Source organism: Podarcis cretensis, assembly GCF_951804945.1.
Source record: "Podarcis cretensis genome assembly, chromosome: 9".
In the NCBI taxonomy this organism is placed as follows: domain Eukaryota; kingdom Metazoa; phylum Chordata; class Lepidosauria; order Squamata; family Lacertidae; genus Podarcis; species Podarcis cretensis.
In genome coordinates, this window is record NC_137178.1 from 36,829,047 (window position 1) to 36,842,902 (window position 13,856).

At 46.0% G+C, this 13,856-nt stretch overlaps 1 protein-coding gene across 2 annotated transcripts in view; it reads right to left on the reverse strand.

The window, feature by feature from the left end:
* The window catches only part of MAML3 (mastermind like transcriptional coactivator 3), a 271,946-nt gene extending 270,041 nt beyond the window's left edge, over positions 1-1,905 (reverse strand). The window contains exon 1 of one of the 2 annotated variants that reach the window (XM_079989475.1): positions 1,182-1,905. In XM_079989475.1, the coding sequence (XP_079845601.1) occupies positions 1,182-1,661 (480 nt within the window). In that variant the 5' untranslated portion in view covers positions 1,662-1,905. Of the gene's footprint in view, positions 1-825; positions 1,014-1,181 lie in introns of those variants that run through there. The other variant, XM_079989476.1, reaches the window with a different exon arrangement.
* Positions 1,906-13,856: the final 11,951 nt, after the last annotated feature.

A 13,856-nucleotide genomic window follows, 5' to 3' on the forward strand; every position in this document is an offset into this window, starting at 1 on the left:
GATTTCCTAATCGATTTGATCAGAGCAGCTCGCGGCAGACGATCCTTCCCGGACGATTTTCAAGGGGAGGGGCGCTTTTAATAGGGACACGTACTGACTATTTTGTTTTAAGACAAGATCTGTGACCCGGCGAGTTCTTGTTTAATTTCTTTTAACCATCTGGGTGAGTGTGAAACGCCACTTCCTACTAGTAGTTCTTACGCCACCGGCAGGTTAGCTCCCGCCCCTTTGCTGTTCTCTTCTAAGCCTCTTAAAAGGCCAAGGAAACTTTAGAATTACGAAAAGGAAAGAAAGCGGGGGGGGGGGGGGAGGCAAGAAAGAAATGCAGCCCAGGCGGCCGCTGAGTGGCTGGGGCGAGTTTGGAGAGACTTGATTGGTCCGCTGCACGCCGCGCACACTCACGCACCGCCGCCAGCCGAGGAGGAACCTGCCCAACTTTTCCTCCCGAGGGCTGTCACTCCCGCTCCGCAAATCCAGCCCACAAAGCTCCCCCTCCGCTGGATTTAAAGAGGCAGCGAGCATCCTTGCAGGCACGCACCCACGCTGGCCGGAGATATACACGCGCAGGCACACGCACGTGCTTTCCCCCTGGTCTTCCCGGCGCTACTCGACAACTGCCCACACAACAAGGGGGACCCTCCAAGCGCGTCGGTTCTCCTGTGTACGTTTTTACGCCGCTCTTCCAATGGCACGTGAAACAGCCAAATGCACAATTCATTTGTTTCATTGTTTTGCGCCGTGATCGATGCAATGATACCTGTGAGCGACTGGGGGAAGTGGGGGGGGGGTGAGAGTGTGTGACGCCGGCAGGTGAAGAATCATTACCTGAGTGATCGATCCAAGTGGCATGCGAGAGAGAGAGAGACAGAGAGCGAGGGAGCGTGTGCGCGCGGCTTAGCCACCCCCACCAATGCAGAGGCTTCGACAACTCCTCTTCAAATAGTCCATTTTGCTTCCTGGATTCCCATATTAGTTATAGGACCAAAGTTTCCTCTCTCCGCCCATTCCCTGGCTTCAGCCAAGCATCCCTCGCTTTCTCTCGCTCTTTCTCTCTCTTCCCCCACCCTCCTCCCCAACCTCCTACATCCGTTCCGGCGAGAAGGGAGAACGCCAAATGAGAAAGCGCCAGCCCACAAGTGCTCCGCAGCCGCCCTCCAGCCCCCTCTCGCCCGCCCCCTTACCATGATCAGCGTGTGGTTCCTCTGCTCGGCCGTGGCACACTCGGCATCTTGTTGCTGCTTGCTGCTCGGGTGCTGCTGCTGCTGCTGCTTGCTGCCGCCGCCGCCGCCTCCGGCCCCCGATTTCTTGGCCCTTTGCTCCAGGGTCCTCTGGTAGAGGCTCACCGTGTCCCTTCGCTCCAGCTCCAGCTGCTCGGCCTGGGCTTGCTGGTACCTGTTCTCGCAGTTGACGTGGTGCCTCCTGCAGCCCTCGATGCGCTGCCTCAGCCTCTCCACCACGGTGCTGTGCTTGGGAACGCCGCTGCTCCCGTTAGTGCCGCCGCCGCCGCCGCCGCCGCTATGAGTAGCGCTGTTACCGGGAGGAGGGCCGTGGGGAGCGTTGTTCACGCCGATCCCGGCCCCGCCGAGGCTGCTGCTCAGGTTATTGTTGAGGCAAAGGCTGCCGCCGTTCGCGGCAGCGGCGGGGGTTGCAAAATCCCCCATCCTCTTCTCCGCGCACACTATTTTGGAAGAACTTTTCCCCCCTTTGAGAAGCGGGCGCCACACGCCAGGCACAAACACGGGGGGTCCTCCGGGGGAAGATATTCTTTAACGGACCATGGGGGGGGGGGAAGGCAGCAGTTCCCCAGCGAAATGTTTTGGGGTTGTTTGGTTTAAAACAAAATACCCCCAAAAAAATTTAAAAGCCTCTCTCCCTTCCTTGTCGATCCTCTCCGGCAGGAAGAAAGCTTCCCCCCGCCCGCCCGCCCCCCACAAAAAAGAAATAAATTGCCTAAAGAAAATGTTAAAAGCCGAGACCCAGGAGGCGGTGCTGCGAGGTTATCGCCAGACACAATCAACAAACACAGGAGGAATCCCAACAAACTGATCGGTAGCTTGTTCGGTGGCAAACTCCAGGGAAGGAAGATCAGATCAGTCCACCTTTGAAATAATCCATCATTTCCAAAGCAAATCCCGGACCGAAAACCTCCTTGGTCTCCCCCATGTATGAAAACGGAGGAAGAGAGAGACACGCACCCACATGCGTGCAAAACAGGCAGGAATCTCTCTCCACGCTCCACACTTCTACACACCCACAACACACACTCGCACAAGACACCTACGGACATACACACCGGGCAGACAACGCGCACACAGGCACCCCAACATCGCACCCCGCGCCACCGGGCGGCAGGCAGCGCCGCTTTCTGAATTGTGTTTTCTCTCTCCCGGGGAGTAGGGGGAAAGGAAAAAAAAGTTTGGGTGTTTATGCCGCACCGTGTTCTCAAAAGTACTTTGGCTGCTCAGTTGTATTTTTCAACAGGAACCTAAAAGGAAAAAGGAAAAAAAAACACACACAGCAAAAGCAAATCCAGCTGGGGGGAAGTCAACACGTGAACAATCCGGGGCGATCTGCAAAAGTAGCTCGCTGAAGTATTTGCAGAACGTACGCCGAGCTGCTACACACGCAGACTGCTCTGCTCTGCTCTGCTTGCTGCTTCTCCTCCTGCCACCATCACAATGATCAAGTGCTGTCCTCCTCCACCTCCTCCTCCTCCTCCATGCCAGCGGAGTGATACCAGGACAAGAGCGCTCAATAAACAGAGCAGCAGCAGCAGCAGCCGCCGCCGCCGCTCCAGCTCCTCCAGGCCGTGAGGCAGACCCGGGGACAAGGTGCAAAATCCGGCCCGGACCTTTCGCCAGCAGGAACGGACACGGCGATTCCCCGCCTAATTCCCCCTCCGGCTCCTAGCCACGCTGTTTGTTACCTTGGGCGGAAAATCAGGGACTGCCAGGACCGAGCAAGAGCGATCCGAGGGGGAAGCTGGAGAGGCAGGCAGTCAACTTTTGACCTGGTCGCGTGGTGCGTGTGTGTGTGTGTGTAATACGCCTGCCCTGTGTGTCCGGTTTCCTTTTTCGGCGCGAGCTGAAGCTCTGTATCATGCTGGCCTAAATTGTTACATATTGCATGGTATAGAACCTGTGCATGATGATGACCACAGCAAGTGAACGGCAGCTTCCTAACTCTCCTTGCCTGACGTTTACCACGTGGAAAAGTCAATGGGAAGAAAAGAGGCTGGTGTTAGAATTAACCCTGATACGCCTCCCTCTACCCTCAATTCAAATATCCGAGGGGTGTTTTTTTGGGGCGGGCGGGATGCGGTAGAAGCACAGTCCTTGACTCACTCACTGGAAAGTAAATCTCATTAATTTGTTTCCGACTAAACTTATTTGCAAGTTGAATTTAAAACAATCCCAGCCCTGGATAGAATGTAGGTGCCGGACACAGTATAGTCTACTGAGTTACACGAACTTGCTATTATTGTTACATCGATAGGCATACCATATACTGTGTGTATACACACGTATACACACACACACCATTTCTGTCCACAAGAACACTTTTGTGAAGTAGGTTAAGTTCACCTATCGCAGTGCTACAATTCCTAGCACCCTTAACAAACTATAGTTCCCATGGTTCTTTGCAAGGGGAGGTGTGTGTTAAATGAATAGTGTGGACACAGCCATGGAGTGAGAAGCCCAAGGTACTTTACTGCCTTGCAACACCTTTAAAAAGGGAGAGAGGAAGAGTGAGATCCATCCATTATGCAAGGGAACATACAATCTAAATCAGAGCAAAGAGGGAATTAAAGTGCTCCCTAATCTCTCAAGAACGACTATAGGTAACAAACACAGTGCATGAAGTTGGGTGGTGTTTGACTGTTCACTGGTTGGACCGCTGATTAAAAGTAGTAGTTAAGAAAAACTGGTGCACTGTTCACTTTATCTACTTGGAACTGACTGAAGAAGTACCCGGTGCTGCACAGCTCTTTAGGAGGCAAAACACAAAATATGTCTCTCATTCACCTTTTCCACTCTTATTGGTTACTTAAAAGACTGAACAATGAGAATGATTCAAATAAGGGCTGATGGGCAGCATCCAAAAACAGGCCAGAACTTTCTGTTTTTAACAAGAAAACAATGTGAGGCTCAACATTTTTTCCCAAGAGAATAGTGGGTATTTGCATGCAGAGCTGCTGAGAATTGCCATGATGAAAATAACTGAGGAAGCAGGGTATTTAGCCCATCTCATAGGTAGTCACATTAAAATGCAACATGATAACATTGCACTCAATAGTAGTTGCAGTCCAGGGGAGGGTTTCTGGTGCCTTAAGGCTGTCATCTTAAACAGGCACTAAGGAATGATTCTTACTGAACTCTGCGGCACTTACTTATGAGTAGACATGCTTTGGCTCCAGCACACCATCTGCTTAATCCTGTGGTGATCAAAAACTATGTTAGTTGGACTACACCAGAGTAAGATGTACAAATATATTTTTTCTGTTACCTAATAATCCAAATTGTATTGATTTTTTTTAAAGAAAGGTGGGATATAGATATTATAATATTAGGCTGCTAACAAGAATTATTTGTATGTGTATGCATGCACATTAGGAAATACAAAAAACCCCTGAAAACCACATGCAAAAACACAGCCTAGGGAGTGCATTTTAACTGTAGGGTTAGCCAATCCCCAAAAGTCCTTCTAAACACGCTTGTTTTCAACAGACAGTAAAAACTAGGCAGTGATGTAAACCAAACAGGCCTCCCTAGGCTAGAAGTGAGCCACCACTGAAAAGGCCCTGCCTCATATGGTATAGAGCAAGATTTAAAATATTGATCTGAGTGTGCTGGGTGAGAGAATACTTAGTGGATCCCATGTGGCATGGTGGTTAGAGGATCAAACTAGGCCTAGGGAAGCCTAGGTGCAAATCCCTGCAAATGTCTCTCTTGGTTGTTGTGAGGATTAAATGGGGCAAAACATGTATGACATCCTGAGCTCCTCGGAAGACAAAGGAAATAAATGTGGAAGGAAAGACTCTTCCGTTTTCAACTGCATGGCTAAAACAATCTCCAAACTATTTTAAAATGAACAACGTAGATTCATTTAGTGTTGAAGAACAAAAGCCCCAAATCTAGAATGTAGCTGAAAGTGAATATTATTTTGTTCTCATATTATCCAATTGCGTGTTGAGTTCCACAGTGCCACCCCCCAAAAATTCACACATCACACGTTAATTTTTGTTTAAGGTTTTTGGCATAATTTTGGCCACAACTTTATTCAAATACAGCAAATGTGAGTGGTTGCTTAGGCATTGGTTATGACTATCTGTCCTTCCCCCAAGGACAGAGCTGGTCCCTTCCGGACACCACCGGAAGCCAGCGTGGGAAACAAGTATTGGGAGAGAAATGAGGCTGGGAATCAGTCCAACACCTCTCACCCTCATGTTCCGGTGGGGCTTGCATGGCCCAAGCCCGGCACCACGGACAAGGACGAAAGAATGGCAAGCCCCTGGATTCCTTTAACGGAATTCCCTTTCGCATCATTTGGAGGGATAGGCACCTTACCCCTCCAAGCACCAATTTAACCAATGCCTAACCGCCAACCTTACAAGTTGTGACGATTTGCTACGCAGTAGGCAAAAACCAAATGGCAACAGCCAATCAGCCAAATGGCAAAATTCCTACCAGGCCCCCACTCAAAGGCGAACGACCCCATGACAGGCATAGCAAGGTCAATTGAACCCAAGAACCACCCTATAAAAGGGAGGGGGGGCGGGTGATCCGATGCAAAACGGCCAAGAGGACGTCCTCTCGTCTATCTCCCCTACTTATAGACTCTGACCACTCCTCCGAATTGGCAACACTCAAAAATCCCCAGCAACCCCTTTAACCCTTTACAGGCTTGGGTTCCCACCAAATTTGCCTAGTCATAATGGTGGCCTGCTCCCCAACCGCAACACGTGCTCTCTGCTAGTGAGAACACGCTTTATTGAATTGGTTTTAGTCATTTCCATGTCTAGAACTGCAGACAGACAAAGCCCAAGCTTTGAAACCCCTGTCTCATGCTTGGAAAAGACTTGACCTTCTTTAGCAATGGCAACATTATTTAAAAAGTATTAATTTTCCTCCATATTATTTCCCACAGAAACTGCACTTCGAAATACAGAATCATTCTTAAAGAGAGACTAAAGACTGTTGTAATTTACCCCAGCCATCACCAACTACTTTCGTGTATTAGGTCACAAACCTAACCCCAATCCATCCTGCTGGAGTGGGTTCAGAACCAGTGGACAGTCTCTGGCCTCTGCCCATTGGAGGGGGCCTTTGCCACTGCTGAAGTCTCTGCTGCAGCCAGAGAAAGTTCCGTGCCAGCAATCCTACCACTGGCAGAGGGGGCCCCCAATGGGGCATGGTGTGGTGGGTGAGAGCTGGGCTGGTCAAGGATCCACTGGTTCACCTTCCAGAGCGGGGTCCCATTGAGTCATAATGGGAATACAGTGGTACCTCGGGTTAAGTACTTAATTTGTTCTGGAGGTCCATTCTTAACCTGAAACTATTCTTAACCTGAAGCAGCACTTTAGCTAATGGGGCCTCCTGCTGCCGCTGCATCGCCGGAGCACAATTTCTGTTCTCATCCTGAAGCAAAGTTCTTAACCCGAGGTACTATTTCTGGGTTAGCGGAGTCTGTAACCTGAAGCGTATGTAACACGAGGTACCACTGTAACACCTTTTGATTATTCAGTAGTTGGGCTCATTTTAGACACGTGTTCCAACTGGAAGGGCAGCTTGTGGATTCTCAATGCCAGTTTTGGATGAAAAATATGCATACACTGCACTTTATGGCCAGATTAAGTATTATTAGTAGTGCATTTGGTGTAGTTGCTTTTGACATTATATCTATCTATTTGGGGAAGAGGGAAATATACCACAGGAAGACCATGGGGTCAAAACACATCTGGTCATATTTCATCTCATTTAACTGAGTCGGGTGATTTCATATTTTGTTTGTTTATAATTGTCTGTATTAGCTACATAAAGTACTTTCATAATACCAAGGTTGTTTGGTTTGTGTTATTTGGAAATTCAGGTCCCAACTTGTTCCTAATCACCCCAAGCATATTCATATATGCAGTGTTTTCTAAAAATAAAAAAAGTTTAGGGGTATCCTCATTTTCTTACTCATATTGAAATACTGCCCCTCAATGAGGTCAAACTTAGATTCACAAAATGTTTAGGGGTATGCATACCCCTCCATCATCCCAGAAAGAAAGCACTACATATATGGATTTAACCACCACACTCACACTTTCTGCCTTAGTATTTTTGCTCCCTGGCCAGATTGCTCTGCGCATCAAACTGACAGTTATTATATACAATTGGGGCCTGCAACAAAACACTGCAGTATGAAGTCCTTCTGTTCAGGTTTCCAGTCAACCAGTCATATCCTTTTCCAGGATATGCCATTCTACTCTTCCTCCTCCCTTGGTTTTCCATCCCACCCCCTGCCCCACACCAGTCAATCAGGAGTCCAAAACTACCTGTCTTCATTGGGCTAGGTCCCCCCCCCGTGTGTTTCAGTGCTTTTGAAAACTTTGGGGTTCCTCCAAGATTGCAGGTATCCCCCTCTTCTACATTGGTGATGTCTTTTTGGCTCTTTAAGGACCCACACTTGGAGAATGAGTTTGCTATTAGTATATAGGATTACTTTCCTGAGGTTAAGGAATCAGCGGAGTAGCTATATTTCATTCACTTCCCTAGAACAACAATTCCTGTGTGTCAATTCTGAAACAAGATACAATATTTAAAATGAACCTCTGCCTTGCAGTTCTTGGACAGAACCAGATAGCAGCACCACACATTTGCTGTCCAGAGTGCTGGTGGTGTGTAACAACTATATGAAAGCAATAAACAACAAGTGGCAAACTATAAAGGCAAGTAAGTTGATAATGTCATCCAGAAGACCCTTTATAAATCCTCTACGCCATGTCACATTCAAGACTTTGCCCCTTTGTGGTTTGCCTTTCCTTGTCTGCTGCTTATGAGCTGGTGCAGCCACTGTTGTCAGACTTTTAGCGGTATTTTGAAGACAGGGCCCTGCCCAAACAGTTTATGATCCAAGGTGTTCCTGAAAAGATTATGTGGGTGCCCCACTCCATTCCCTTCCTCTGTAATCCTATTGATTTTAGGACACAAAGGATTTCAGGAGTCAAGTTAAGGCCCACTGTGAATGTTTTTATTGCACAGCTAATTGGATGATGACATTAATTTAATAAGACTTTTAGCAAAATTACAGTTAAGTAGGCCAGAGACCAGGTGTGAATAGGTTTCACTTAGCCTTTGACAAGTATTTTGTGCACTTCAATCGCAGTGCCCCCTAGAGCTGACTAGCTAGTTTGTGGGGGGAAATCTGCAGAAATTAATATTGATTACACACTGACTGTCACAAAGCCTGACAATGCAACAGTGGTTGTTGTAACATGTGGCGACGAAAAGAATACATTTGCTTTACTCAGGGTGTTGCAGCAATTTGCTCCCGGTGTGTAATAGGACATTATTTATTTCCATAATTCAAAGAAAGAAAGAAATACCATTGGAAGGAAAGGGGTTTGAGGCAAGAAATTATTTGTTTTATGCATTCGAATAAGCATAACTCCAGTGCAAATATGTAATGTTGGTAATTTGTGTGTGTTTTTCTATTTCTGGTTAGTACTGCAGGTCAGAAGCAAGATAAGATTCTGGGTTATTCATTTTGTTTCAGTATGTGTGGATGCAATACAGCCTAGTGTCTGTATATAATGCAGTAACATCTATACAATGTTATTGCGAGGAATGGAGATGTGAGAATCACCCATACTCTGCTTTCCTCTCTCTGACAGGTCTTTAGCCACTAGCTGGCCACCAGCAGGGTCTTCTCATGGTGGCTGCCACATATCTTTTCCTTCTCTGGTGCTTTTGAATGGTTTTTAAGTTGTTTTGGTTCAGCAATGTTTTGATATAACAACATATTTAATTGCTTTTTATTAATATTTATAACTGATCGGTGGTTTTGTTTTAAAGCTCTCTTTTTTAGTGTGGGAGCCACCTTGGGTCCTGCCCTGGGGGGAAAGGTGGGAAATGAATAGTAAAAATAAGTCTAAAATAAGCCATTTAATGAGTAGATTTCTGAGATGTGGCTCCACATCTTAAAGTAGGAATGGAGAAACCTTAGATGAGTTTGTTCTGTTCCGCAGCTGAATTGTGACACCATCTAGCCATGTCACATGTTTGAGAAGTGTCACTGGTTCACACTACAACTAGTGAAAAACCAAGGTCAGCAGCAATTAAGATATTATTGTGAGTTTGTGGGGGGTGGGGGAAGTAGGCTGTATGCTGAGACTCTTCTAATCCCTGGATCCAGGAAGTTAAAATATAAAGGTGCGAATTCCTGGTGAGGTGATAGCCTACGTAATTAAAGGAAGTGGATCTGTGCCAGGTGGTAAATGGGTAGGGCCCCCTCCCTCAACCCACTGGTAGTTAGAAAGATGAAGGCCAGAGTGAAGAGTTGAATGATGTGAGCTAGAAGCTGGAAGCAAGGCAGCTGGCCAGGAAGGCAGAGTGTCAGAGCTATGCCTGGTTTCTGCTAGAATCTAAGACTATGGTTATGGGAGAAGCAAGATGCTTGAGGCGTGTTGATGCTGTGAACCCCTCCATCATAGCCTCAAGTTGTATATCTATGTAAACAAACTGTATATCACAAAGACACTACAGTCTCCATGTATCCTATTCCAAAGGAAACACTGAGTAAGTGCTTGGAACCCCTGGGATCTCACACTGCTCAGAGATTGGAGTGGTGTGCAGCAATAACAAACAGCTAAAGCATGGCATCTCTAGTGGTGGTGTAACATGGAAATAACAACCATAGAATGGCAATCAGTGGAGTCCTTCAAGCAACAGCAACAAGAACAGCCTACTTTTTTGCAGCTAGGGCTGAGAACAGAGATTTAAGGCTACAATCAGATATCTACTCACTTGGCTGTTAGCTCCATGCTGAGTGATCAGCATGCATAGAACGGGATCGTCAGGCCAGAGCCAGGATGACTCCTCTTTAGATGAAGACCCTGGTGACATGAAGTCCAAGGAATTTATGTGGTCTCCTGACTGGGTCACCTCCAGCATTTTCACAGAGCCATTGTCAGGACCGTCTTCAGCAGATAACCCGTGGACAAGGTTACTGGCTTACCTGTGGCAGCACCTTTATTGGTGGAGAGGCCAAATTAAGAAAATGTATCAATAATTGTAAATGCTGAGATGAGTGGAAAGTAAAGCTGAAAACAAATGGAATAGCATATCAGCATTTTATTGATAAACTAGTTGAGAGACCATGAAATATCGGGGGGGGGGGGGGAGCAGTCTTCAGCTCTTCCCTTCCTTAGTCATCTCACCCCACCCTCAATACATCACTTCTCCCTCCTGAAAAGTCTGCCTGAATACAGTGGTACCTCAGGTTACATACGCTTCAGGTTACATATGCTTCAGGTTACAGACTCCGCTAACCCAGAATAAGTGCTTCAGCTTAAGAACTTTGCTTCAGGATGAGAACAGAAATCGTGCTCCAGCAGTGTGCCAGCAGCAGGAGGCCCCATTAGCTAAAGTGGTGCTTCAGGTTAAGAACGGACCTCCAGAACGAATTAAGTACTTAACCCGAGGTACCACTGTACTGGGTTGGGAAAAGTGACGACACATTCCCGACACATTGTTGCCCACCCTACGCCCTGGATCCAGCTGTCTGTCTCCTGTTTCTTTGACACACTGGGACATACAAAAAAGAGAGATTTACAGTGTAAGAAACTCGCTACTGCACATATAAATGCTATTGGTTACAGAATATGCATGCATGCATATGAAATACCTACCTATACAGAAAGACTTCTAAAGCAAAGTTGTTGCAAACACCTAAATGTAGACACTAACACACATTCCAGTTTCATATGTGATATACAATAGGCTTGCTGATGTTAGCATTTGGAAACTAATGGTGCTAAAGCTGACAGAGCACTAATTACTAGTTGTACTAGGTGACTGTCTTTTCAAGGATGTGTTCAGTGAGGTACAATTTTGAAACATTAGAGAGTACAGGCCAACATTGGAAAAAGACATATGATGTAAAAATAACCACATAAGCTCTCAGTGTGGTTGTCATAAATGAAATCTGCCTGATTAAGAAAGTTCTGTTATAATGCTGAAATGTGAAAAGGCCAGTCGAGGAAAAGGCATTTAGAGTACTACCAAAAAGCACCACCACTGCTCTGGCAGCACCTAAGTGTATTTCAGTGACCTCCTCTGAAAAGGAGATAGAAGCGGGGGGGGGGGGGGGGGACTAATCAGCATTTAATCACTTGCATATGAGTTAATTTGTTAGATGTTTGTTGCCAAAGTGGTAAAACAACGTGTATAAGTCAACGTACAGCTAATGTGGGATGGTATAAAGCTGGCATTTATTAACTGTCCTAAAATACCTTCTAAAGTAGAGATGGGGAACCTGTGGCTCTCTGTTATTGGACCAAAACTCTCATCATCCACGACTATTGACCATGCTGGCTGGGGTTGATGAGAGTTGGAGACCAACAACATTTGGAGGACCACAGGCTTCCCAACTTTCTTCTAAAATGTTATTAAGTTAGTTTCCAATTCTTAAGTCACATTAAGAAGCCCATCTGAGAGCTGGTAACACAGAGGCCCATGAGCTAGACAATCCTCAGGTCAAACCTTTCCTCATCTTCAAATTCACTGAGGCTGCAATTCTAATCCTATAGAGGAGGCTCCATTGAACACAGTGGAACTCCCTCCTTAATAATCCTGGATTGCAGGGCGGCCCCAGCATTAGGCAGAGTAAGGTGGCTGCCTCAAGCAGATGAATCTGGGTGGTATAAAAGGACAGCAAATTGTGATTTAATGTTTTATGATTATTATTATTATTATTGCTGCTGCTGCTGCTACTCCTAGGCTGGGGAGAGGTAATTGTGGAATTTTCTGACTCAGATGCTAAAATAAATTGGTCAGAACTGGTACTATGGATCTTGACTTGGAAGAGGTACTGCAATTGGGTGTTGTGCATCAGCCAGCAAAAAGTATTGGGTTGACCATGATTCATAGGATTGCACAGGAAGTGGCTTTAAGAACTCAGCCTTCACTCTATTTCTTGTGTGGGGATAATAAGAATGACCTACGCTTACAGGTTGATTGCAAGGATTACACATATAATATACATGTGGAGGCTTTGAACACTTGAAATGTGTTATATGAATGCTAGGCATGATTGCCCTGATCCAATTAAATTTAGTTGTGCTGGATGATGCAAACTCTGGACTGTACCACTTGAGACTGAAGCAGGGGCCTCATATTATGAAGTGCTTCTCCATAAATATCTGCATAGAATAATAGATGCTAGGGGAAAGAATGCTAGCCTTCTCCCTAAGATGCTAATTTTCTATGTGTGAGGAATTTTTTAAAATATAAAGAAACATTAAACCACATACCCTCCTCACCTGCAGTCTCAAGTGCTACAGTTAATGCAGAAGTTTACCACCCCAGTGACTACTAGGCCAAAGTCCCACTGAAACTTATTCATTTTAAAAAAACATTTGCATACCACTGTTTATTTTTAAAAAAATCAAACGGTTTACAACAGAATATAAAACCATACTGGGAGGGACATGGGTGGTACTGTGGGTTAAACCACAGAGCCTAGGTCTTGCTGATCAGAAGGTTGGCGGTTCGAATCCCTGCGATGGGGTGAGCTCCCGTTGCTCGGTCCCTGCTCCTGCCCACCTAGCAGTTCGAAAGCACGTCAAAGTGCAAGTAGATAAATAGGTACCGCTCCGGTGGGAAGGTAAATGGCGTTTCCGTGCGCTGCTCTGGTTCACCAGAAGCAGCTTATTCATGCTGGCCACATGACCCGGAAGCTGTACGCCGGCTCCCTCGGCTAATAAAGCGAGATGAGCGCCCCAACCCCAGAGTTGGCCACGACTGGACCTAATGGTCAGGGGTCCCTTTACCTTTACCTTTATAAAACCATACTATAAGTATGCACCCCATTATTTTGTCATGCGATTTAGGCTACAAACCTATGCATGCTTGTGTAATAGTAAGTTCCACTGACTTAAGTAGAACTCACTTGTGACTAGCAAACACATGTAAGGTCAGACTGCTAGCCAAGACATACATTAGCAGTATTTAGGGCAAAGTTATTAGTAGCTTTTTGTTTGTTTGTTTCCCCTGAGAGCACCTTGCAAGGAAGAACACATCACAGTAACAACAGGCAGAGCAGAATGCCCAGCATTCGCCAACAAAGGGTTCTCTCCTGCTCACCCACAACCCCCTTAATCCACATGTGGTGGACCCCCCCACACACTTACTGCAAACTTAACCTGTCTCTTCTTTATGAGAATGAAGGGAATTTTCCACTGGTTGAGTGAAGGAAGGTAATTACAAGAAGAGTCAGCATAAGTTTGCATTTTACACAGCCACCTCTCTTCTTGGGACTGGGCAAATTGAAGGTATGCAGGGATTCTGCTTTGAGACACTCTCAAATGCTGAGCCTCATTGCTGCCTTGTTAATTTAATTATTTTTACATAAATTTCTATACTGCTTAACTTTTTTTAAAAAAAACCCACCCACCCACCTACCTATGTAGTGTACAACACAGACTAAAAATATAGAATTTGGAATAAAATAAATTGTATTGATGAATGGACCATACTGTTGGTGTCCCAGCTTACCTTTCCTGGCTTACTTTGTTCTTCCAGCATCTGGAACTGGGGTTCCTACCTCTAGAATCTTGAGGCATTGTACCTATTATTTCTGAGAAGACGAAT